The 25292-nt window shown below is 41.6% G+C and overlaps 1 protein-coding gene across 2 annotated transcripts in view; it reads left to right on the top strand.

The window, feature by feature from the left end:
* The window catches only part of XRCC4 (X-ray repair cross complementing 4), a 183930-nt gene extending 169688 nt beyond the window's left edge, over positions 1–14242 (top strand). For both annotated transcript variants that reach the window (XM_038170381.2, XM_027446191.3), the window contains exon 8: positions 11410–14242. In XM_038170381.2, coding sequence (XP_038026309.1) covers positions 11410–11518 — 109 coding nt within the window. In that variant the 3' untranslated portion in view covers positions 11519–14242. The remainder of the gene's footprint in view (positions 1–11409) is intronic.
* Positions 14243–25292: the final 11050 nt, after the last annotated feature.

Below are 25292 nucleotides of genomic sequence, written 5' to 3' on the forward strand. Positions count from 1 at the left end.
TAAAGCCAAAGGGGAAACTCCCATGGATTTGAGTAGGCTTTAGATAGTACCTAATGACCACATATTTTATGACCAGACCTATCATTTTAGCAGGCAAGAGTATATGCAATACAATCAATTGTTATGCTGCATATTGTTGGTAATAAAACTCTTGTGAAGAATCACTGGGGGATTAGGAGGGCCCTGTGCCAGCAATATCATGGAGGGAGCAGCAGCACACCCTCCACTGTTGCTGGAACAACTGAAAGAGGAAGATCATCACCCCTGCACTGAGGATTCCTCAGAGCTGCACAGCTTTGGTATTTCCATGTGCAGTCTTTAAAAAATGCCAATCACTTACTTTAACTCTGCTCTGAAAGAAGCAGATTATATTAAAAGGAGAACTAAACTGTGCTTGAACAGAAAATTCAAGCTTCAGACTGAATTCTGAAAAATTCTTTTTTTTTTTTTTTTTTTTTTTTTTCCTAGTGATACCAGAAATGCTCTCCGCCTGCCAGATTTACTGGGAAGCTTTTCAAGCAGCCATTTTTAATAGTGCTTTAAAAAAAAAAAAAAAAATCACAACTTTTTAAACCACAAGGTCTTTCACAAGGTCTTTTAAATTGTGTGCATCCATTTGTATTATCCAAACTGTTCTTTCTGATTGTGAGAATTTGTGTAAGGGCTGAGGTAGTTGTGTGCTGTGGTTTAGATGGGAACTCTTCTCTTTCTTTCTCCCTCTCTCTTTTGCAAAGGTACTGAATTCAGGCAGAAACAATATTCAAAATGTAAAAATTGTTAATATCTTAATTAACAGAAGACAGTGATTTGCATGTGATTTCAGACTATTAGCCTACTATTGATTCTTTTTTTTTTTTTTTCTGGAAAGAAAAATGGAGACATCAGGTGAGGAGGTGTACTTGAAAAATGGGCATTATTCTTTTCCCTGTTTCCTGGTACCATAGCGTGGGTAAAACCAGATGGGTTTAAAGTAAGTGGACCTGTTACCAATAACCTAAGATGCATCAGTAATTGCATTTTCAGTGATTCATCTGTATATCACACTGTGTTATTTTACACAAGGCAGCATCTGTTTCACATGTACACCATGATTATTCTTCTCTGATTGACATACACGTTCTCCTAATAAAGTCCCAGTTGCCCACTCGTATGGTGCTCCCTTCTTGCTTAATGCATTTATAAGACAAAAAATCCTTTAGAGCACTGTGCTGAAACTCACAAAAAGGCAAGCCATCTAAATTTGTCAGTAGGACAGCGTTGGTAGAATTATCAAGGCTCTGTACAGATCAAAATTTTATGAAGTTAGTGGTTCAAATGCTGGTTTGAACCAGACCAGTACAAGAAAATATTGGTGGAGCTACTTTGGGTTTACGCTAATGTATCACAACCCAAATTAAAATCTGGTTTATGCTGTGGAACTGGAACAACTTTATAAAGAAAATTACTGTATATTAGTATCTGATCAATTTTGTCCTATTTCTATCCCATGTTTATTCTATTCTGTGTTCTCTGCTATGTTTTTCCTATTCCTGTGCATTACATGTGGAACTCCCTCAGTATTTTGTGAATAACTGGAGGTGTAAATGTGCTCTGGGGGGACAGTGCCAGTTTGTGACAGAGACATGCTGAATGTTGCCGAATCCATAGAAAGTAACACTAATTCAGGAAGCCTCTGATCTCCGAATGGTTGGAAGCTGAAAAAGCACTTTGTGTGCTTCAAAGAACATCTGCTCTTGGCCGCTGCTGGAGACCGGGTTCTGGGCTAAATTGGGTTGACCCAGGACAGCTGTTCCTACGTTCTAGCAGTTTGGCAAATTGTCTTTTTCATTACCTGTTTCAGATTGGCTGACATGGCTTGTTTCCTCATCCCAGGAAGGCACTTACTTCAGCCTAGTTCAGGTCACAGTGACCAAAACTGCAGAATGTTTTTTGTTCGGCTGCATGTGAAATAAAAATTGCAGGTGTCCCTGCACGGTGCCAAGTCAGGCAGGTGCTGAGCAGGCCTGGAAGACGAAGCGTAAGGTGATCTCCCCAGGCCAGGGTGGCGAGCACAAGCAGTCTGAAGGAGCTCAACTCTCTGACACCAGCACTGCGTGCTCTCAGGTTTGCATTTGTGCGTCTGGTTGGGAGTATTGATGAGCCTGATAGTCCTGCCTCCTCAGATGGCCTACACTCCCTCTGAGACCCCACTGGTAATTTCCTGATAGACTAAGTGTCTCTGAGAGGCTGGAGGCTGAGAAGAAACATCTGGCAGAGGGCCTTGTGGAGTATGGGCTCTCTGAAACCGGGCCTATATTCACGGAAAAGTAGTAATTGAAAAATTCCATTTGAAATACGGCGTTGGTTGCTGTCTTTCAGCTTGCCACGCTCATTAATCCATCTCTTCTGCTGGTCATCTTGGTTCCTTCTCAAAACAGAGATGGGTGACCTGCTTCAGTGGTGGCAGATCTTGACCAGTCACCATCCTGTGCTCCCTCTACCTGACCTTTGTGGATGGATTTCAGCAATCACCCATTGGGGTGTGCTGATTTAAGACCAGTCAGGGCTTCGGCCTCCCTTGCTACAACACCTGGGGAAGTACGTGCTTGCACAAGTAAGACGAGAATGTCCCTTGATTCTGGTACAATGTGCTTGAAAATTGTTCTGCCAGAAAAGGAAATCTTTAAAATTTAAGGGCTAAAGAATGTTTCTGTGAATTTGACCATTTACCAAAAAAAGAGGGGGTGGGTCATTAAGAACAGAAATCCAGCTTAGGTAAGAATTTTTGTGAAAGAAGCACACAAGGCCAGTCCGGTCCTCTTGGTTAGTTGGGGTTTTGTTGTTTTTGGAGGTAGTACAACCTTTCTTAAAAATCTTACAGTCTAGACTGTTTTGTAGCATTTATCCAACAAGTAATGGCTTGGCTATTTGCTCTATTGTTAAGTGTTTCTGGTAAAGTACTTAGTGCAGATATTGCTGCCTAGGCAGACCCCAAGAGCTAGCATGGATGAAGACCATGTGGGACTTTGGAGGAGAAAAAATGTCTTGAAAAGACTCAAGTTTGTTGTCTCTGTCTTACAGCAATTGTATCATAAGCTGCAGATGACTCCTGGTTTTTAAGGCAGTTTCTTTACCAAATAAAGACACATTCATAGATGTGCTGTTCAGAAAGAAGGTTTGTGAAATGTCTTAGCAACGTGTCCAGAGTAAAAAGAAGTATTACCAGAGAGTTAAGAGATTCATACGCATGTTCTTAGGCCCATATTAATTTCATTTATGCACCCTGAAGTAAGGAATAGGCTTGGCTTTAAATGAACAAAGGTGACGTCAGTTCTCCAGCCTGAGTGAGGAGACATCTTAAGTAAGGTTTGGTAAAAATGCAAAGGAAGAAAAATGCTGTTGTAGTCAGAAAGCACTGGCTGTTGCCATGGCCATCTCTGATCTATCTCAGCCAAGTGTGCCTGTTTTTACTTTTTACCTGATGTTTTCAAAAGGCTGGAGTGATGTACGTTTCCTTTTGTTTGTTTTTTTTTTCTTTTTCTTCTTTATTTTTGGTACCACTGTTTCAACATGCTTTAGCTCTCACAGGTGTCACTGTAGGCAGGAATTTGATCTTAAATATCAAAGGTTTGAACTTATTTCAGAAAAGTGTGAATAAATTCACATCTGTGGCTGGGAGAGGGCAGGAGGAACATAGGACAGGTTGAATGGGAGTTCAGAGACAGCAGAAAGGGAAACACAGTTTTCATTATGAAAATAATTTTGTATTCAACAGAGACCTATTAGACACCTACTGGGGGGAAGCCTGTTATACTTTACATGCTCTACCTTAACTTGTAAGTTGGGACCTGCTCTCACTCATTCAATTCACTGCTCCCAGATGTAAGAACTCACTGCAGTTCTGTCTCGATTCTTTCTAAGAGCATTTAATTGTCAGAAAATAGATGCATAAGTTGTATCTGAATATTGTACTGATTCAAAGTGTTTTTTTCTCAGTAAGCTGATTAAAATGTACAATTCAAAGTGTGCTGAGCAGATCTGCAGATAATGGGTTATCTGGGCAGTAATAGGCTTCTGCCAGTGCCCAGGTGCATGTGTACAAATTGTTGAGTAGAAAAAAAATAAATTACTTAATTTCATTATGGGAGTGTTTAAAATAGAATCTTTAAGATTACACCTGTGTGTTCTCCTAAATCCTTCTGAGGATGGGATCTTTTTAAGCTATAACTAGTTATTTTGTAAAGATTTGAAAGTAATCTAGCCTAGTGTGAAGAGGAAACTTTTTGTTGTATGAATGCCAGACTAATCCATTTTTCTGTGAGAATGGCTTTATTTAATTTTCTCAGTCTGTGAAGTTCTTAAGTTTTCTCCTGTGGCAGTCAAAGTAAAGAATGGACCCTAGGGAGTTGCAAGCTGAGACCAGGGTTCAGGAGAGTTTCTAAGCACATGCTTAACTCTGAGCAAGTGTTTAGCAGCTGATGAAGTCAATAGGATTTAAACAGTCACTTAGAGCCTTTTGCACTAGAAGGGAGTGGAACAGACGTGGAAGATCTAAAGTGCAGCGTAGGTTTCAGCACTGCAGGATTTCCTCCAACTAAATGCTTTATTTTGGTGTTTGGATTCAGCATGGTTTTGCAGGTTGTCATGCCCGTGGAAACCAGCAGCATCACGTTATTAGGAACAGAGCAAAAAGCCAGCCCTTGCTTTGTCTGGTAGGATGGGGTCCCACTAAGAGGAGAGGCAGGCTCTGGGACCAGCCCATCCCTCTGTGCTCCACCACCATGCAACAGCAGCAGTGGTCTGAACTGGGGACAGCAGGCTGAGGGGCACGGGGACGCCCATTTCCCATGTGAGAAACTGGTTCTGGGACTTTTATTTGTCCTCTTCTGCCTTTGGTTGCTGCTTATGATCAGCCTGGGGCGATTAGAAAGGGTTAGGGAGGGAAAGCAGCCTCAGAGGTCTGACAGCCTGGAAAAGGGATATGACACCGTTTAGCCAGTGCTGGTGTTATATAAATGTATATATGCGATAAATAGTGCTTCATGACTATGAGAAATGGCTTCTAACATTTGCCAATAAATTTGCAATGTACTGGATTTATGAAAGGCCTTGACAAAATTCCTAAACAAAGCAAGTTTTCCTCTACTGCTCTTGTAGTTATGATTAAGAGATTTGTATTTTTTGCCAGTGAAGTCTGTGGCTCTAGTATGTTTCTCAAGCTGAATGCGATCTAGTTTATTTAAGCAAGAAGGAGTTTAAGTGGAAATGAGCCACAGAAATGTGTGCCACTTGTCTAAAACAAACATGGCTTAGGCCTTTCCTTTTAAGTGACATCTATTATTGCATCTTTAAGTAGATCTTTGTTAGTAAGCATCCACAAGTGTGTTTGATCAGATGGAAAGATCCAAGGCTATATTTATATTCCTACACTGGAATGTTCTTTTTAAAGAAGGACCTGTACCTTTGCCAGCAGAAGTTAATTGGAAGTTTGCAACTGAACGGATGCAAGTCCCTTAAAATGTCCTTTCAGTGTCGTTCGTTTAAATGACATGTTGTCTGTGCAGCCATTTTAGACATTGCATATGGATTTCTGAGGAACTTCAGACGTTTACCCCATTTATTTATTTATTTATTTATTTATTTAGGACTAAGCAGGTAGCGTGGAAGATGAAAATAATTTTGAGAGCTGTTCTAGGCCAGAGATCAATAAGAGTGATACGCCTGTCTTTAGAGTATAACAGATTTGTTTGCAAGTTTGTTCTTGCTGCAACAAAAGTGACTATTTCTACAATATTTAAGGGATTCTCATTCATTTTCCTCCCTCTGAAAGATTCCAAAGTGACACTTACAGAAAAAAAATGATGCAAGCGCAAAACAAAATTATCCTCTTCTTGCTAGTATCTAGTCATAGAGAAAAAAGAGGAGCACTTGCAAGAGCTTAAAGTAGTATTTAGCAATTGTCCTATTTTTTGAAGTTGTGCTGTAAGTGTTGTGCATCGACAGAATTCCAGACCTACCTTTCACCCAGTGGTTATGAATGCAGGTGCAGTCGCACTTTGGCTTTCAGCCAGAGGTGGAAGCTTATTAAGGAGCATTGATTCCCTGGCTGAACATTAAATCTGTAGTTGCCGCACTGAAAATATTCTTCATTAACAGTGTAATTGAACATTCTTATTATTATTTGTCTGCTGACTTTAACTGAGTCTAGACTGTTTGCTTAATGTGCTGAATGTATGAAAAAGCCACACATGGAAGGTTCTCCGAGAGGCACCGAGTACAGCTTGGGCTCTGATGATGCCTGAGGCCACCGGTCTCTTCAGATGACTGAAAGTGACTGAAAAAAATAATCAGTTTCTTCATGAAAAGTCCATTACTGTAATTTCTGATCACAAGGGCAATTGTAATCAGTACAACTGTTCTTCACAATTCTTGATCTGATTTTGTAAGATCAATTATAAATACATGGCTTTTCATATTATCCAGAAATAGATGCCAGAATAGACCATATCTGGAAGCTGAATAATTATAATACTGCTAAAACTTAAACTAAATTATCGAGTTTCATTTATTTTAAATTGTATTAAAAAGGAAAATACCTTTATAATTTACCTTATGTTATAGTCATCAGCATTGCTGTAAAAGAGAATCCCTGGCCATATTTTTAATCCACTATAGTTTCAATTTAATCTGCTTATATTTTTAAAATTAGTCTTTAAATAGTTATGTCTGCACATAGTTTTCTTGATGCGTCTGCTAATGTAAGAGGCTTTTTCTCTGCCTCCATTACACCGTTTCTTTTTCTTTTCATGTTTGAACTTTTCTCTTTTTGTCCAGTAGCCGTAGGCAGTCAGTATGATGTCTCCCAAGGGCTCACACCACGGGGAATCACTTATTGAAGACCGAGGTTTTACATATAGCCACAAGATCTGTGAGGCTTCACCCAGGTCTTTCCTCAAAGCTCCTTTCATAATCCTTCCTTATTAATGACAGCCGATGAGTACCTTTCTTCTGAAGACTTTCTGTGGAGACAGGGGTGTAACAGCCCAGACAGCAGCCTGATGATAAATCAATCCAAGCTTTTCTCTTGGGATGGACGAAACATGCTGCCTCTGGAGCTCAACTGTTGTTCTGAGCTTTTGTCCTGTCAGTCACAAAGCGGCTGTTCATTAGCGTTCGAGGTGCCTCACCTTTGCTTCACTGTTAGTGCTGTCATGACTACCGATTTTCTGTTTATGAACTGCTGCTGCCACCTATTTTTATGATGCTGAAGAAAATATGTATCAGATTATATCCTCTGTTCATAGCTACTCATGTTATTAAGCCTTTTTCAGATTAATGACAGGAATGAATCATTAAACCAAACCAAGGAGAGAGATACACATCAATACTTTTATCCTTTTCCTAAGAAACCTGCTACGCATTTTGGAGAAATTTCTGTTAGTAAAATGCCAGCTTTTGATTGGAAGTGATTCTTTTAATTACTAGGAAAATGGGGGAAATGATACAGTTATACAAGGACACAAGTATGACTCCTAGATTGCTTAAGTTTTTTAGAAAACTTTTCTGGCTATGTTAATTTACCAGAGTATTGCTCTTTCCAAATCCCATGAGAGCTGCTTGAGAACAAAACCTTCAGTGGAAGAGTAACCACAATGTGCTGAGCTAGATGTGCAAGCATAGCTCCATGCAAGAACCTTTCATCCTTCCGGCAAGGAATGCCTCAAAATGAGCAATGGTACTAATGTTGCAGCCTCTGACCTGATTTTGCTTCAGAGCAGCTACAACTTGTTTGATCTTTTTGCCACTAGGAAGCTCTTTTTAACCATGTCATTTATAGCAGTCACATTAGAGATTATTTTCTGCTTCATACTCCTGCAAAAACATTACCAAGTGGAGTTGGCCATGTACTGCAGCAGGAGTGGTGTCATGCAGATCTCCTCTGGGGTCCGTGTGAACTCAGGAACAATTCATCACATGAAGCAAATGGGGCTGGTCCATTGTTTTTTCTCCCAAGCTGTGCAAAACCATCATCCTGCATGGCTTTGAGTTACTGTACTGTTTAGTTAAGTACCATGTTGCATGTCTTCTGTTTCTTATGGCTCTTACTCAGCTGTGGAAAGAAATATCAAGTAATATAACCACTTTCTTCCAAATCTTGGGCCAGAATCTCAGCTGGTGTAAGTCAGCAGAGCTCCACTGACATTATTAGTGCTCCAGTGATTCACACCAGCTGTGGATCTGGTCTTCTGTCTCAATTTATGAAGGGCTTGAACTAAATGTCAGGAAATATGAAATGATCTCTTGGAGTCAGCAGTTCTCCACATGTGTTAATGGAGTTTAAGTTTACCAAAAGGCAAGACTTCAAAAAGTGATCCAACAGAAGAATAAACTTTCAAGAAAAATGCCTTTACTTGCAGGCTTTTTGGCAAGAGAGAACTATACAACTTACTGCAATTTAAAGAAATTAACTCAGTTATGCATCAGGTAATACAGCTTCAGTGAGAATCCAAGATTCAAAATTTCACAGCAAAAAGCAAGCTGTTGACATGTCTTGAATAATTGCCATGCAAATATGAATCATACAGTCTTAAAGCCAAAATTAAGTTGCTTATGAACTTAATGTAAAGAGTCTAATGATTCCACTTTGCAAGTGTAGTTGGTTTTATTCACAGGCATGGTATTACAGCTTCTGGAGAGCAAATGAGAGTACCGTGTACCAGTACAGAAGCTTAATAGTTCTAGCTGTGTAATGTTAAAACTCACCAGTGGTTTGGCTTATGGATGTGTTCTCATGTGTAATGTTGAAAACAGTTAGTTTACCCAATGAGGATAAAATTGTTACTTACACAGCCATTCTTAAGCAATGTCAGGATCATTTTTCAAAATCAGAAAATTCTGTGATAGGTGAACCCTCAAAGTCAGCAAAACTCAGACTCATTACCTTAATGGCATGTGGACAGTGAAAAATTCCTAAGCTACTCTAAAAAGACTTCAAGTACCTGAAATAACCTGTGGTGATACAGAGGTCTTTCACAGCCTAATTTATCTGCTGGTGAGACCACTCAAAATTAATTAAAATGATATATGTGCTGCTCCACACTGTGTGGTTCACCTGTGTTCTCACTGGAAACAATGCTTTAGACTGATCAAGTTATGCACCTTCAATAAGAGAACTTGAACTTCACATTGTGCTGAGGTATGTTGTCTATATGTAAAAAAAGGGTATGAATGAGTTGATCACAAACAGTCAGAATGGCACAGAGTGATCTGATCCTGCTGACCAGAGGTTACTGGCTAAGGGTCTGATTCTGGCATGTTTGATTTGCAGTTGGTCCAAGTGGTTTTTGATGAGACTGTCATCTGTCTAGATGTCACTGCATGCCAAGAGAAGAAGCAAAACAAAATAAAACAAACATGACAAAACAAAACACATTCTTTGACATGATTAATTCAGACCTGAAGGAGAACATTTTACAGAGTTCACAGAGGAACCTAGTTAGACTTCCAGGAAAAGTAATGATCATAATCTGAAAATAATGGTATGTTGAAATTAAAGCAGTTTGCGGAACTGGAATGATGGATAGGGTGGTGAGGAAACCCTTCCGAATACTGGAGACTTCATAGGAAGGGCAGGCCTCCCAAACTCAGCATTTAATGGGATTTTTCTGGTTCCCAAGGAGCACGGAGGGCTCCACCTCTAAATGGAAATCAATCTCCAAGAAACATCGTAGTGAGAGCTCTGAACCTCCAGTGGATTCACAGACTTGAAGGACAAGATGCCATGAATGGCTGGGTTCTTGGGAAGATTATTGCATTTTGAAGATCGCAGTGTTTTTTAGAACTGTTGCTTTCTGGAGTTTTCCAGTTAGAATGGGAATTTTCTAAAACTTGGTTCCGAATCTGTGTGAAACCAAACTTTAAAACAGCAATCAAAAATGCTGATTTTGATTAAATATATTGGCAGCTGTGGAGCAGTTGAAGGTTCCAATTAGTCTGGGAATTAAGATGGCTTTTGAATGCCTCATTACACAAAGCCCTCGTATGGCAGAGTTTCAGAGTAACTTTCCATCATTTCTGTCTAGTTCTTCCCATCCTGGTGAATGGTGTGTTGATTTTGGTAATAGAAAAATTTTTTACTTTCTGTCAGGATGAAACCAGTGGACTGTACCTGGGCATGAAGCCATTGACCCTCATGAAATTCCAGCCAGCCCCAAACCCTACAGTGCAAGCACATCAAGTCCACATCCTGCTTCCTGTACTGATTCCCTACAGTCTACTGAGTCAAGACTATGAGATTAGTTCTTGTTTTCAAAGCATCTAGTGATACCGTCCTGGAATATCGCATCACTGACAGCTCCACTATCTGTGATCCGTGATTTTCCTCCTCAAGCTCACAAAAACAAATCTGTGTAGGATTCAAAGGTTTTGGGGAGAATCCCAGTCTATACGTATTAATTCCCATAGGGATTAGAAGCTGTCACAAATGTTGTCATCTTTGTAAATGCAGGATACCTCATCTTCTGTGTTTATTTGAATGCTGTCTCAGAGGGAGAGGAGAAGCAGTCTAACGTGAGCTTGTAGCAAATGCCAGGAGCTCATATAGCCAAGAAACATTTAAATCATCTGTCTTGATAGGGGCAGTCGAAGGAGGACTAAATAGGGCTGCTTGTTGCAGAGCAGTGTGTTATCCATTATAACAGATGTCTGATTCAAGCAGAAAGTTTTCAGGTAGGACTCTGCTGTCCAGTTACCTAAGGACAAACCTGCACCTTGGCAGGTTTGTAAGTAGCAGTGATTGATGAGTACTTTTTTTGCATACAGTTAGAGCACATGTAAACGTAATATACATACAGGTGGAGGACAGGGATTTGGAAGTCCATGAAAACCTGGGTTTTAGTGGTGGAGAGCATGTGCTATGCAAGGATTTTCTGCATTTACCTGTGTTTTCTTCTGCTGTGCAGTGTGGGGACAGGCTTGCACCCTCGGGGCATGGACCTTTGAGACAACTCAGTGTGCCAAAGTGATGGACAGCACACACACACTTAGCACCAGGGTAAAAATAAAGAGCAATTCATGGAGCATCATCTTGTACAGCAGCAGAAGGACAGGTCCTCTCCTTGCTTTCTGTGTTTGTTCTGCTCTCCATCGCTCTCCATGTGGAATTTGTGGGTGAAATGGTCATTCTCCTAAAAATTGTAACAAAATAGCTTAAGGCTTGACATTTACAAGCTGAATTTCATCTGTTTGTTTTGCCACTGCCATCCCAGCACATAATTAGGTCTTACAAAAAGCTCTTTTCTCTTACATGCAACCTTAACAAAAATCTCAAAATACACTGTTAAACGGGCACCTTGGCCATGTGCGTGTTGGATTTATTTATATCCCTATCTAAACTTATTTCAAACCTGTGTCTTTGCTTAATATTCCCAGGCCTGATCCTGCCTCAGAGAAGACATCGGGCAAGCATTCTCCGGATGTGATGTCTCTCGAAACACTGGAAAACACTTGCGAGCCAGAGGACCTCTTTGATGACATCTAGCTATGTGTTGTCTGAGAAACTCAGAGACTGGTGCTCCACATCAAGTTTAGTTATAAAACTAAAAGGCTTTGGTATAGACACTGAGCCAAAATCTGTACGGTATTTGATGACATATTGCTTTAATTCCCTTGCACTGGCCTTGTCCCCATTCTTCACTGCGCGGTTGTAGAGCCTTGGCATTCTGAGTCGTGATTTGTGACAGCCTTGAAATCAGTTCAGCCTCTGTGTAGAGCTTTTACCGCATGCGCATGGGGAAAGAGAGCCCCATCACAACTTTTTTACATCTTAGCAGTCTTTTGCTGTTAGTTGTATCCAGGATCAACTGGTTTTCAGATGTCCCCAGAGAATAAATCAGACATAAGGAATACTTAAGGCTGCCACTGCACTTACCTGATCTTCTGCTCCTTTCTCGAGCAGGTTAGCTTAGATGTGGTCTATCTAATTCCTCAGCTTTGATTGAGGTATGTCTTTAAAAAATCAAGTGTGCGAAGAAATGACTTTTTGCTTTTTAAAGATTCTTTGTAGTATTATGCATATATGGTGCATACCTGCTTTGGAGAGTAAAGTGTTTAATATTGAATCTATTTTGACCTTCTGTAGAATGAAGTAGACCTGTAGAAACCCATAGACTTTAAAAGAGACATTTCGATATTTCATTATTTTTCTTAAGATGGTTTCTAAAGTAATAAAATGCTTTCTAAAAAGGCATTGTTTTTGCTTTTATTTGCTTAGACCTGCTATGAGTAAAGTGTCTAGTTAGAAGAATGCTTTAATGCTTGACCTCTTCCTGCCTGAAGCTGGTACACTCATTTAGGTTTAAGGCTTCATCAGATGAAAAGTTAGCAATGTGTATTTACCTTCAGAGGTCAAAATCAAGTGCATAGAACTAAGCATGTGTGTCAGACTTCTGCTTTGCAATTTCAAGAGCCTGAATCAATTCTGACTTAAGGCAGAGGGGACCCATTCTTCTGCCTGAGAAACAAGAGTTTTAAACAAGAATAATTCCACTGAAGCCAGCAGGACTACACAGCATAGTACTGCTTCTGTGCTCTATGGCTTGTAATGGACCTTGAAAATTACCCTGTATTTTTAAAATGCCAGTTTATTTAGGCCCTCATCCTGCCAAAATTCAGTCCTATACTTAATAAAAAGCACTGGTCTCTATTCGCAGGATCAGGGCCTCATTTAAGAATCTCAGTGAGGATCTGGGAATATTAAAATTAAGCATTCCTTTCTGAAAAACATGGTCACAGCATTTTAAATTCACAAAGGGTTTTGGGACAGTGTTATAAATCACATAGTAAAAACATGAATGGACAAAATATTTTGCTTGCTCCATAGGCTTTGTGCCTGAGAAATGACAAGACCACAAAAGACCTATTCATACACCCATTCGTAGACATTGCCTGATTTAAAATCTTCCAGTGCTGATCTGACAATGCTTTCAGCAAAAGCTTGTATATAGTTTCAATTTTAATGTGAAAATGTTCCATGGCTTTACCTGAAATAGAAGAGCAGAAAATGAAGGCAAATGGACCTGAACATCCTGCAAAAGTCTGCTTTCAAGAAACTTGGTTTCTAATAATAAAATGCTACTATATAAATAGCAAATGTTACACTCAGTTGGCAGATGTAATAATTCTGTCAGAATAATTATTCTTTTTTTTTTTTTTTTTGAGGTTTATAGAATCAAGCCAGAAACTTAGTAGAAAGTGACGTGATGGGGGACATACCTTGGACTGAGCACAGATGTGTTGTCTAGTTAGAAAAGCTATGATACAGAGCCAGTTTCCCATCAGCTGTGGCTGTTTGTATACGTGGGAACACCTCCTCTCCCTCGAAAACCATTTACAACATGTCAGTCTCCACCACTGTGTGAGAATGTGCTAGGAAAATGTCCCTTTCCAAAGAGTTTGTGCAAAAAGATATTGCTTTTCTGCCAATGAAGTTCCAATATCCAGTTGACTTTGAAGACAAGGAGCATCTCATTAATAATTCCAAAATGAGTTCATATTAATTGTCAGAGCAGAGGAAGTCTTGTGAAACCTACACAAAATGAGTGCAACTTACCTACAATACATATGTATTGTCCAAAAGCAGGGGAGACATCCACTTCATCCACAAACTCATTCATCCTTATGCACTGAAACAGACCCAGTGGACTCCTTTGGTCATGCCAAACAAAATCCGTTTCAAACTAACCTGTGATCTTTGGGAAGAGAACTCAGTAATAACACCTCATATTTTTTTTTAAATCTGTGGAAGTATTACAGTACTTCCTGCTTCTTAGTGAAGTCTCAGAGAAAAGCTGGGACCTTTGCTATCCCTCTGTGCCCATGGAGTTCTTGCAGTGGGATTTTTCCAAAGCTGACAGAGCAGAGGGGTTCCTGTGAGAGACAAGTACAGCTACACATAAATTGAATGCAATATTTACCTTCTTTGCAATGATATAACATGTACCAGATAATGTTCTTGTTGCGATCCACTGTTATCCTTAGGTTCTCACATGCAGAATAACCAGGTAGTCACTTGTTTTTCATTTCTGCATTTGTGGAGCTGACACTTACCCAATGAGTTTAGTAACTGGCATTTCACCTTACGGACTTGCGTCCCATTTCTGGAGCTGATTTCCCATGTTTGTCAAGATGATTTTGTATACTCGTTCTTTCTCAACACAGTATTATGGGAAACATTGCAAGTTTCCCATTGCTGATATCCAGACCATTAATAAAAACATCAAACATTTCTGGTCTTAAGCCTTACTCCATTCATCCTTTCACTTAGCAGAGTTACTGAACTGAGAATTACTTTGTGAGCATGGTTTTCTAACTCACCTTTTGGAAGAGCATGTTTTCCAGGCAAGCCTATAAAACCGTCACATGAAATAACCTGACATGAGATGTCAGTCAATTGCTTCTCCCCTGTCCAAAATATTTTAGTAATGATGGAAGACAAAATAGAGAAACCTGCCCACAAATGGTTTTTCAAGACAGGAAATTAACCAATGTCAAGAAATGCAGATCCAATTTCAAAGGCTGTCCTTAATTAGTACTTCTCTTTGATATTGCTCTGCAAATGATTTCCCAGGTAAATTTTTTCTTCAGCTTAAACTATACTTTAGGGGAAGATAAAACATACATTTGTTTTACAAGAGGAAAAACATGCCATCTTTCATTAAAGGTTTAGACTCGTCTAGAGTTTTATATTTTCATTGTAACTTCTTAAACAGAGTGGGTGTTTTTATGCATAAAAATTTGTCATTTGAGATCTGGGTTTATCCAGTAGTTAGTTCAAAATGATTAACAACTTTTTTTTTTTTTTTTTTTAAATAAAAGGGAAACTGTGTTATACCCTTCCCCCAAAAACACACAAACAAACATCAACAAACAAACAAACAAAAACTGTTTTCTTGAGAAAGTGCTATATAAAGTATTGCCTTTGGGTTGAAATATTCTAATTTTGAGATAAATTTTTGGCATATCAGTATTTTAATTACCTTTCCACTATTATTCCCCAAAGGAGTCACTCATATGTATATATGTATATATAAAATATGTTGTTCTTCCTTGCATTGTGCCTGTAAGGGTATAAACAATTGTGTTTATAAATGTGACTCCCTGGACATGTTTAGCACAGTCTAGCTGGCCTAGACATCCTCTGTAGTTTGCTCTAGCACCTTGGAAATACTCAAGGTGGCAGATAGGAGAAGCCATTACACATGGGAATTTGATGCTGATAAACATTTAAGGAAAAGCATATTATTTATTTATTTATTTATTTATTCTGTTTTCTGGCTTTTATTTTTCTTCATGGAAAAAATAAAATGTGGAAACAGTGAAGCAAGAATGGTAGGAAAACAAGTCAATAAAAGTATGTCCAGGCTGCTTAGAGACTGAAGGTATTATGTTCTGAGCAAAACTAAAAATCTTTTCAGGAGCTGGTTATCTTGCTGAAGGAGAAGCAGCAAGCAGAGCCTTCTCATCTTCTGGAAACTCACTTCTATTCCTGCTTGTCTTCAGCAAGGCATCAAACCTCTCATCAGCGGTTAATTCCACTTTTCTGCTATTTTTCAGCTCTAGCTGAATTTCCAATTCTCTTCCCGTAGTCCTGTACTTCCATACAGAGTCTGAGTTCTCATCAAATCTTTATCCTAAATTTCCTTTTGGCAATCTATCATTCTCTGTCTCATTTCTTTCTCATATAAGAGTCTGCTGGACTCTTTCTCCTGGACTCTTTTCTCCTGGAAAGAGTCCAGCAGAGGGCCACAAAGATGATATGGGGCCTGGAGCATCTTCCCTATGAAGAAAGGCTGAGAGACCTGGGTCTGTTCAGCCTGGAGAAGAGAAGACTGAGAGGGGATCTCCTCAGTGTATATAAATATCTGAGGGGTGTGGGACAGAAGGATGTAGCCAACCTCTTCTCAGTGGTGTATGGGGATAGGACAAGGGGCAATGGCTGCAAGTTAGAGTACAGGAAGTTCCGCACTGACATGTGAAAGAACTTCTTCACGGGGAGGGTGACGGAGCACTGGGACAGGCTGCCCAGGGAGGTTGTGGAGTCTCCTTCTCTGGAGATATTCAAGGCCCGTCTGGATGCCTACTTGGGCAGCCTGCTCTGAGGAACCTGCTTTGGTAGTGGGGTTGGACCCGATGATCTTTCGAGGTCCCTTCCAACCCCTACGGTTCTGTGATTCTGTGGTAATGTCAGAAATGTGTGAATTTTCATCTTTCTCTGCGACCATTAATTTATTTCACTGCTATTATAAATACACCACAAAATCAATCTAATTCATAAAATCTATCAGTATTAATCTGGTAGTGTTAGGAAAATGAAACTCTATGTTTTTAAAACTGGTAACTACTACAACAGAATATACCAACCTGAAAGAAGACTACTTGCAGAGAACCCCAGGGATGAGTCTTGATCCCAATCTCATTCAACATTTCTTTAATGGCATTGGCACAAAAAAGAGGCACCCTAATGAAATCTGTTGATGATATCAGTGTGGGAGGCCTTATGAGAAATATATGCTTCTTTGTTTGAAGTTATAGCAGCTACCACCTTTAACCATGTTTCATGAATAAGGCATGCAGGATTGGTAGTTTCTGATAGGTATTGTGTTGTGGCAATTTGTGTGCCCATACAGAGATGACAAAAAGTGCAAGGAAAAAAAAAAAAAAGTAGTGAAAAAACAAGGACGTGACTGGGATAATCTGTGGGAGTACAGCCTAAGAAAAACAGAGAGAATGTGTGAGAGATAGCAATAAAGAGAAATTGAGAGCACTTTTGGCCTGGGTGTGACTGAAGAGGGGATGAGAGCTGATACTTGGCCTTCTTTAATTCATTCTCTCTGGGGAACGGGATTGCAGCAGACACCTGACATTGTCAAATCTTGTATTACCTGCTAATGCCAACGGTCAGAGGGCTTCACAATTACCAGAAATTGCCTTCTTTGAGGGAATTCTCACCTCTTGTCAAGCTGCTACAGCAACCTTAATATTATCTGATGTGAGCTGGTTTTTAATGCCCAGGAGAAGAAGGATGAACACACTATTGTCAGCATATTTCCTGGGAAAGCAGAATAGTTCTGTGGGCTTTTTGTTTGGCTGTTTGTTTGTTTTTGTTTGTGTGTGTGTCTGTATTTGTCTTTTTGTCAGAAATATTTATCTGAAGAAGAATTACCATTGTACCTCAACATCACAGAGCCACAGGGCAGCTGAGGTTGTAAGGGGCCTCTGGAGAACATCTAGTCCAGTGCTCAGGGAAGGGGCAATCAAGGCAAGTTTCTCACACCTTGCCCAGTCTGTCGTTATTTAATGAAGAGAATAAATTTAGTCTGCATCTTCCAAAAAGCTTTAATGTCAGCAGTAGCTCTGAATGTAAATCACTCTGTCTGCTGGGATTTTGTGAAGCTTTCTGCAGTCACCAGACAGCAGTGCTGATGAATGCTCCTCTACCATCCTACTGCAAGTGTCGCTCTGTCTTCAGGGGAAGTGCTTACAGGTACCCCAAGTGCCGTAAAGGTTTTCCATAAAGTCTTAGCTTTATGTCTCTGTTGAGACTTCAACCAGTGGGTCCTACCCGGACTAGTCTTCATAGGACAGCTAGGAAACAAATACCTTGAACCATTTGAGTATCTAAGCTAAAAATAACTATTATTAGCCTCTGTTTCTAGAGGAGCTCTATGCAGAGCTGTCATTTTTTGAGAAAAGGCCTGAGAGTAATATCTGAAAGAAAAGTTTAAAGGTCAGGATTTGTTGCTGTTCTTGTTGTGGTTTGGTTTGGTTTGGTTTTCCCCTATTTAATTAAACGTCACTTGGGAGTCCTGCTTTGTGCATGGTCACCTCATCCCTCTTTTGCCAGATCTGTGGCCAAAATGGGAGATTGTGCCACAGAGGCTCTGTTCTGAGAGGTGACGCTTGGATGAAGTTTGGGAAGAAAAATGGTATGTTGCCTCTGAGGGTGCACCAAATGCAGCCAAGCAGACTAACCAAATGGTAGCTAGCTGCTGCATGGAGAGGATGTAAGTGAGGAGAAACCTCTCTGGCCTGGATTAAAATATGTGGGTGAGATGCTCAGCCTAAGACAGTCACCCAGAGGCTCCTTCAGCAGCAAGAAGTAGGTGGGTATCTTCATATTACCTATTTTAGGATAGGATGGCTAGCTGCCAGGTGGTAACCCTCACTTCCTCCATGAGTATCAGGGGAACAGGGATGGCAAACATTGAAGCGTGCTTGGAGCTAGGCAGATGAGCACCAGTGGGTTGGTAGCTACCATTACTGTGGATTTTTTACTCTTGAAGGGCAAAGAAGTGGTTCAGGGTACCTGATATCTGGAGTTATCAAAGCCTTTCAAGGTGGTGGTGGGCAGAAGTCACTGTGCAGAGCGTTGTTGTCTGCAGGCAGTCTGAACATTGTCCCCACTGATTCACCTGAGCACAGCTGATACCAGGACCACCATGCAGAACTCAAGGAAAGACGTTCTCCTGCTGTGTTCCCTGATACTTGCTCCTCGTGAGTAGGGCAGATATCAAGCAAAGTCACCTCAAAGAGGAAGATGCCTTTTTGTTTTTTATTTATGAAGACACTGGAAGAGCTTCTACATCACACACACACACACACACACACACACACACACTAACAATAACAATAATAAAGTTAGAGAAGAAAAATAATATGTATATTACATAGATATCAAATATATAGTACCAAAATACAAAATACTGTGGTCAAGCACAAGTCGATCTGCTGTGATATGGATTAATTTGTCTGGGATTCTTGATGGTCTGGGTAATTCAGAGAGCAGGGTAAGCAGACCATCTTATGAGTTTCGCACACCATCCAAGTGATTTTTTTTCCTACTTTTGACTTCTCGCTGTATTTGGAGAGGAAGCACTATCAACACTCTCTGTTACCATTTCCACACAGTGAGCACGCGGTTAATTTTCCTTCATACGGAGGGAAGAAGTTAATCTTTATCCTTTCCGGTAAGCTGCTGGAAAGGCTCTTGGCAACCCTAGAGTGCACCCTGATCTAAGCACCACTTGCTCCATCCCTCCAAGCCTCTGTCCTGCAGCCACATCCAGAAAACCTGCACTGGCACACAGGTGGTGGGAGCTCCTCCGTCGGGGGGAGCGAAGGAGCAGGAGGGGCTCTGCATTCGTGCGAGCTGCTGTAAGTTTATTTTGGAAAATCAAAACCTCATTAGACGTTGTCTGCAGGGAACTTTTTACCAGACATGTCGAAGTCAAGTTCACTCCACCCTCTTTTCAACGGCAGTGGTGGGAGCCAAGTGCAAGTGTTATATTAGGTGTGGACGCGGCAGCGCAGCAGCACGACCCGTCTGCCGGAGTGGGTACGTGGAGCTGAGCGCTCCGACGCCTAGCTTGGGTAGTAGTCACTGAACAACCGAGGTTCAAAACCAAAGTAACATCTGCCACATCAGTACTTCTCCTGCGATGGCCTCTCGACAACTGCTGGTGAATTACTCGGCGCAGCTGACGCACGAGGTAAGTAACGGGGTGAGTGAGCCACGTCCCTGCACAGCCCACCGAGAAGTTCATGTGGGAGTGAAGAAGGCTCAGCAATCTGGGATGACAGCTCTCTGCTCACATCAGGCCACCCCTCGTCTTGTTTCCTCAGGAGGCTGTGGCAGAGTGGTCTTAAAGAAGGGAAGAGCAGAAGCTAAACTGTACAACTCTGTGAACCTTTCCTACGTGTGAACAGGAGGCACGTGTTCCCGCACACAATTTTCTCAGCACAACCGCCTGTTTTAGGGCAGCTCTCACTCAGTGGCTGTGCCTTGCTAGCCACATTTCTCCCAGAGGCTGTGGCATGTCTGTGGGAGAAGAAGAGCTGGGAGTCAGGTTCTGCATGGGCTCACATGCTCTCCATGCAGCCTTGCTTAGTCTCAGCATGGTGGGTAGAGAGGCAAGCCCATGTCCCGCTGCTAATGTCTGCGGGTATTTTAGCTTTATGACACAGTCCTTCCCACAGTGCAGCCAAAAATATGGGAAAGAGATGGGAAATGAAATCAGCCGTCTAGAAGCTGTACTAATAAATATCTATAAAAATAAGATTGGATTCCCAAAGAACAAAAGAGCAATTGAGACATTTAACCTAAACATCCATAATAAACTAATCAGAGCTGATTTATGGCAAGAAATATTTCATGCTGCAAAAGCACGGAGGAAGTGAAATAATTTCTGCTTAACACTTGGCCTTCTGCAGCCTGTCTCATTCCTCCTTACGCAAGCCTCGGGAAGATGTGACAAACCTCCTCATGACAAATCCCAGGAATGCTGTGTCTTCCCCTCTGACTTCATGCAGCTAGTGGAGAGCTGAGCTGATCAGCCAAGCTGACCGATGATTTATTGCAACTGCTCAGTAAAAGGCTGCAGTAAGCCGAGTATAATCTGTTGTTTTGCTGCTGCTTTTATTTATTTTTTTTAATCCTGATTTTTCTTTCAGTTTCATGGGCAGAGGAACAAGCTAATTTTTTAGTTTTGCAGCCTGCTTTCTCCAACTGGAACTAATGTGAGGACCTTTCCTGTTGCTATCAAGGATTTCAGCGGATGGTTTGATTGCCCTCAGGTTACCTTTTCATTTTTATTTTATTTTTTTTTTAAATTGAATATTTAGCTAATTAGACTTTATCAAAGACATGCAGTATGAGCACAAGATTGGGATTCAGGCCAACAGAAGAGGTAAGATCAGCCAAAGGAAAGATGCAAGCTGTGTTGAAGAGATTTGGCTTTTAAACGGGAGGTTCACTAACAGTGGACATGGGGACTCTGGTACCATCCCCCACCCTGACAGGGACCTGTGTTCCTTGTCACAGCATTCAGGGACGAACTTGCTGTCATGACACCAGAGCTCACACAGTCTGTCAGTACCATTCTCAGGAAAAGTGATGTTGTGTGAGGTTCCTCCTGAGGGGCAGGAATCTGCGCCATGAAACCTGCAGACTTGCTCAATGCAAGACTCCTGCTGAGGAGACATTTCTGAAACTGAGGTCCCCAGATTACACAGCTGGGACCAAAGTTTTATGCATGAAAGCTATTGGCAATTCTCAAAACAATGGGATGTGGTGGGGTGATGCTGATGGGTTTCATCACTCCAGTTCAAGTCCATAAAATGAGAAATGAAACTTAACCAGCCCAAGAAGGTACGCAAGCCAAAAATGAAAGAAGTGGTCTCTGATTTCACAAAAGATATTTGTAGGTTTCACAATAACTTTTTCATATCCTTTCCTCAGCACATTAGTGATATTGAGAGAAACACAAAAATCAGGCTAAAGTGGAGGCAGTGTGCACTGGGGGCACATTCTGCTGTGTAATACTGATTTCTGAAACCCAGCTCAGGGAGGAGCTCACATCTAGGTCAAGCTGGTCGGGGGCTGCCCATTCCCTGATACTCGTGCCTGTAGCACACTTGCTCTCCCTCTCACCAGGAGCACGTTGCCAAATAGAAGTAACTCCACACCCAGTCCTGTGATTACAATTTGAATAGAAAACTATCACGAAATAAAACCCCATTGAAGGCTTCGAAAATGTCTCAATAAATTCTAGTGACAGGGGTGCTTTTCCTTTATTTGTCTAGCTGGATTTTTATTTTAGCCCTTTTGTAATGAATGGCTTTTCATTGTGGTATATAATGACTTGACAGGGTTTTGCTAATGGTGTCCATGAGTCAAGTCCTCACCTCACTGAAGCCAATCCCAAGTGTTATGCAGAGTTTGGGAAACAAGGAGGTAACCCAATATTATTTTTTTTAAGGTTCATAAAAATGGCCACATTTCAGTGGGGCTATGCACAGCTGAGGTGATGGATGAGAAGTAAACACATGGTGTGCAGGGGTACCTTGCAGGTAGATGGGCTCTGAAAATCTGGGTAATGTACAGGAAGGGTTGTTCCCAGCTATGCTTTGAAAGAATGAGGAAGTCTCTTGCTCGGATTTTGGAAAGCATGAGTTTGATTTTTAACCTACAAGGCTGCAGATTGCATCCCCACCAGTGGCCCTGGTCCTGAAGATGGGTGCAGTTTAAGAGGTCCTCATTGTCCTCTTGCTCCCTCCTTTGAGGGACTCTCTGAGCTGCCCTCAAAGGGTATACCAAAAACAGGACCTTCTGAATTAAACTCACACACCTGTGAGTATAGTAGCCCTGAAACTAGGAATGGTTAAAGACAATTCACCCACCCCCTCTGCCCCCTCCCTCCCTCCCCCCCCCCCCCCCCAAAAAAAAAAAAGCAGTTTGTCTTGCAATGCCATGTAGGCCTCTGGAGCTCCTTGCCAGAAGATACTGTGGATGCTAAAGGTAAATCTGCTCCAAGAGGAAAGGGGATGTAAGTATGGAAAAGGGTCACTGAGCACCAGCGTGGGGAGTCCCCTGAAATGACTGTGTCTGCAGGCTGGGAGAGTGCTGGGTGAAGCATTACACTTGTTACCCCATTCTTACTTGTCTCTAAGCAACTCTTCTCACCCGAGTTGCGGATGGATGCTGAAGTGAATAGACCTGTGGCCTAAGCCATCCATGACTCTTCCCACAAGTGCAATTTATTAACAGGTTGGTGTATGCCTGACTGTAAAGCAGTTGCAAGAGCAAATGGGAAATTCCTACATAAACACGTGTTGAAGATTAACCTAGGAAATGCTGGCTTGCAGCCACTGAATGGGTTTCTGAGGAAGGTGAGTTGTTATCTCCTCAGTGCTCCTTATTCTCCTCCTGCGTGGTAGGTGTGTACTTCTGCTCCATGTTGCACAGCAGCACCAAATGTGATCACTATGTCCTTCCATCCACAGTCAGAGCTGAGTGTGGCCTTGCACTAAATCACCCTCTCTTCAGTCACCAGAAATTAACGCAGTGCTCTGTTGTGGTACTTGATGACATACAGCGTGTTGAGTTTCAGCTAGTATTGGGAGATTTGGCACGTAGACATTGAAATATCATGCTCTGTGGACACCATATAATCACATTTTAAATAAGATGCATAGTTTTGCAACTGCTGCAAAAGAAAAACCTGTTGGCATTGATGGTGCTGGACTGCCGTGGAGCATCACTGGGCTTCTTGATAGCAGACAGAGTTAGAGAAAACACAGTTTTTTGTTTCAGGAGCAGGAGCTGCAAAGCTGCAGTTGGCCCAGGTCTAACTTATTTCAGGGCCCATTGTCTTCCCCATGTGTCTTTTTCAGCTCCCCTTACTGAAGAAGGCCTCCGTCTCCACTTACTTTCCTACATGTTTGCATAGCATTGCCCTTCATGAAAACACAGTTCTTGTGTGTCAGCCTGAGAGATGTGTTTCGCTGACTAATTGTTGTGTTTGGCTTCTGTCACCGAGTGCGTTTGGAGTGAAGTGCCATGCTCTTAAGATATTGTTATCACGACTGCTTGATCCGATCACAAACAGATAATAATAGCTGTGGGCTCCGGGAGCTGTCTGCTGCCTCCCTGCCAGCTGCCTTGCTCAATCGTTTGGGAAGATTTTTGTTTCGGTGAAGTTGCTGTGTTAGTTTTGTCCATTAACATACCAAGCCCAGCAGTTCAGGGAGGAGGATTGGTCATGGTGCCTCGCTTTCCTGTTTGTATATCGCACCGGCTCATTAAAATTATGAACATGTTGTGAAATGAAAATAAATATAATTTGGGTTTATCCGGTGTAAAACTAGCTTAGTCATGCCGAGATAGTGGCTGTCTACATCTGTTAATTATATCTTGACAGGCCTCAGCTTGAGACCTTTAAGACATCACAGGATTTTCTGAGATCTCTTGTAATAAACCTTCTTTCCCTAAAGTGCAGGAACAAGGGCCAGAAAAATTTTTTGTTCCTAAAGACATCACGGCACTGAGGCAGTCAGTCAAGACGCGGCTTATGCTTGCTCTCCTTCATCTGGCACGATGTCCTTGCCTTCAGCAAGCTGTCCAGCCCTCCGACTGCACGTGATGGCACGCACCTCGCCGTGCCAGGCCTGGTGCCAAAACCCTCCTTCATGAGCCAACATGACGCCAAACACCTTGTCCAAGGAAACCCCTTCTCCTTGTGCCCAGGACAGCTCCTGGGGTTTCTCAGGGCCAGGTATCAGTCGCTGCCCAGCAGATACTGGTGGAAGACCAGTGCTGCCCCAACATGTCCCATTGGCAAGGGCTCTGCACCACTCTGTGGCCTACACCATGGCTGCCTGCAGGCTGCCCTGCTCCTTCCTTGGGGATGGGCTGAGAGGAGAAACCTGTCGCTGGCTGAGGTCCCTCCCTGTTTGGGCTATGCCAAGCTTTTTATGATTTTAGCCTCTCCTGTTTCTGTTTTAGGTTTCCCGAGCCTTCCTGCTCATAGGCCTAGATGCAGCCCATGTAAAGGCCTGCGTGCTGTGCACAGCGGGTGCTGGTGTCTCTGTTAGGACAGCCTTATGCAAAACAAAGTGCCAGCTATTGTAACTTAGAGGGGAAACTTCATTACAGAAACTGTGGAAAATAAGGTTGTAATTTGCCACCTGAAGCATTTTTCTATTCTTGTTTTGAATTTAAAAATGCTGTAGAGATTCCAACAAGTAAGTGTTAAACCTGTAAGAAATGCATATGGAAGAGGAGAGAGTTGCAAAGCATGAGCCAATGCTGGATACCTAAAGCCCAGAGAGAGAACAGATGTTTTACCACCTGCACGCTCTTTTCTACCAGAATATAATTCAGATTTGGATGTTCCATGTTGGATCAGTTTTTCAGTTTTTGTTTCTTTCTTAAAGCTGACTTCCCTTTTTGTTACATTTAAAGTATAGGCAGGAGAAAGAGAGAAAAAAAGAAAAAAAGAAAAAAAAGGAAAAAAGACATTAGTATTATACCCTAGTTTTGCATAGTGCTTACAGGAAAATGTTAAAATGAAGTTTCTGTCTCTGGGGATTAATAATGTACAGTTAGTGTAGCGTTGTTTTGAAAAGAATATAGTTACAGTGCAAGCATACGGCCAAATAAAAGAAAGAATCCAGCCTCTCGGAGATGCTTTCTCATGGAAAAGAAATGGCACAAGCATGGAGCATAGACACATTGTTAGCCACAGCTAAGCCACTTGCTTTCCTTCCAAAATACAAGGCTATTTCCTCATGGCATGTTTTGGAGTGATTTCAGTGAAGGACTGTGTTCCAGCCACAGGGCTGAAGTTATAGAAAGATTGGACTGAAGTGCATCTGTGACACATGGTCCCCGAGTGCCAGAGACATCAGGAACAGCTGAGGCTGGGGCAAAACCCCTGTGGATGCCCTGCTAAGGGGATGGGGGTGATGGTGGTCCC

The sequence above is a fragment of the Anas platyrhynchos genome, chromosome Z (assembly GCF_047663525.1).
Source record: "Anas platyrhynchos isolate ZD024472 breed Pekin duck chromosome Z, IASCAAS_PekinDuck_T2T, whole genome shotgun sequence".
Lineage (NCBI taxonomy): Eukaryota > Metazoa > Chordata > Aves > Anseriformes > Anatidae > Anas > Anas platyrhynchos.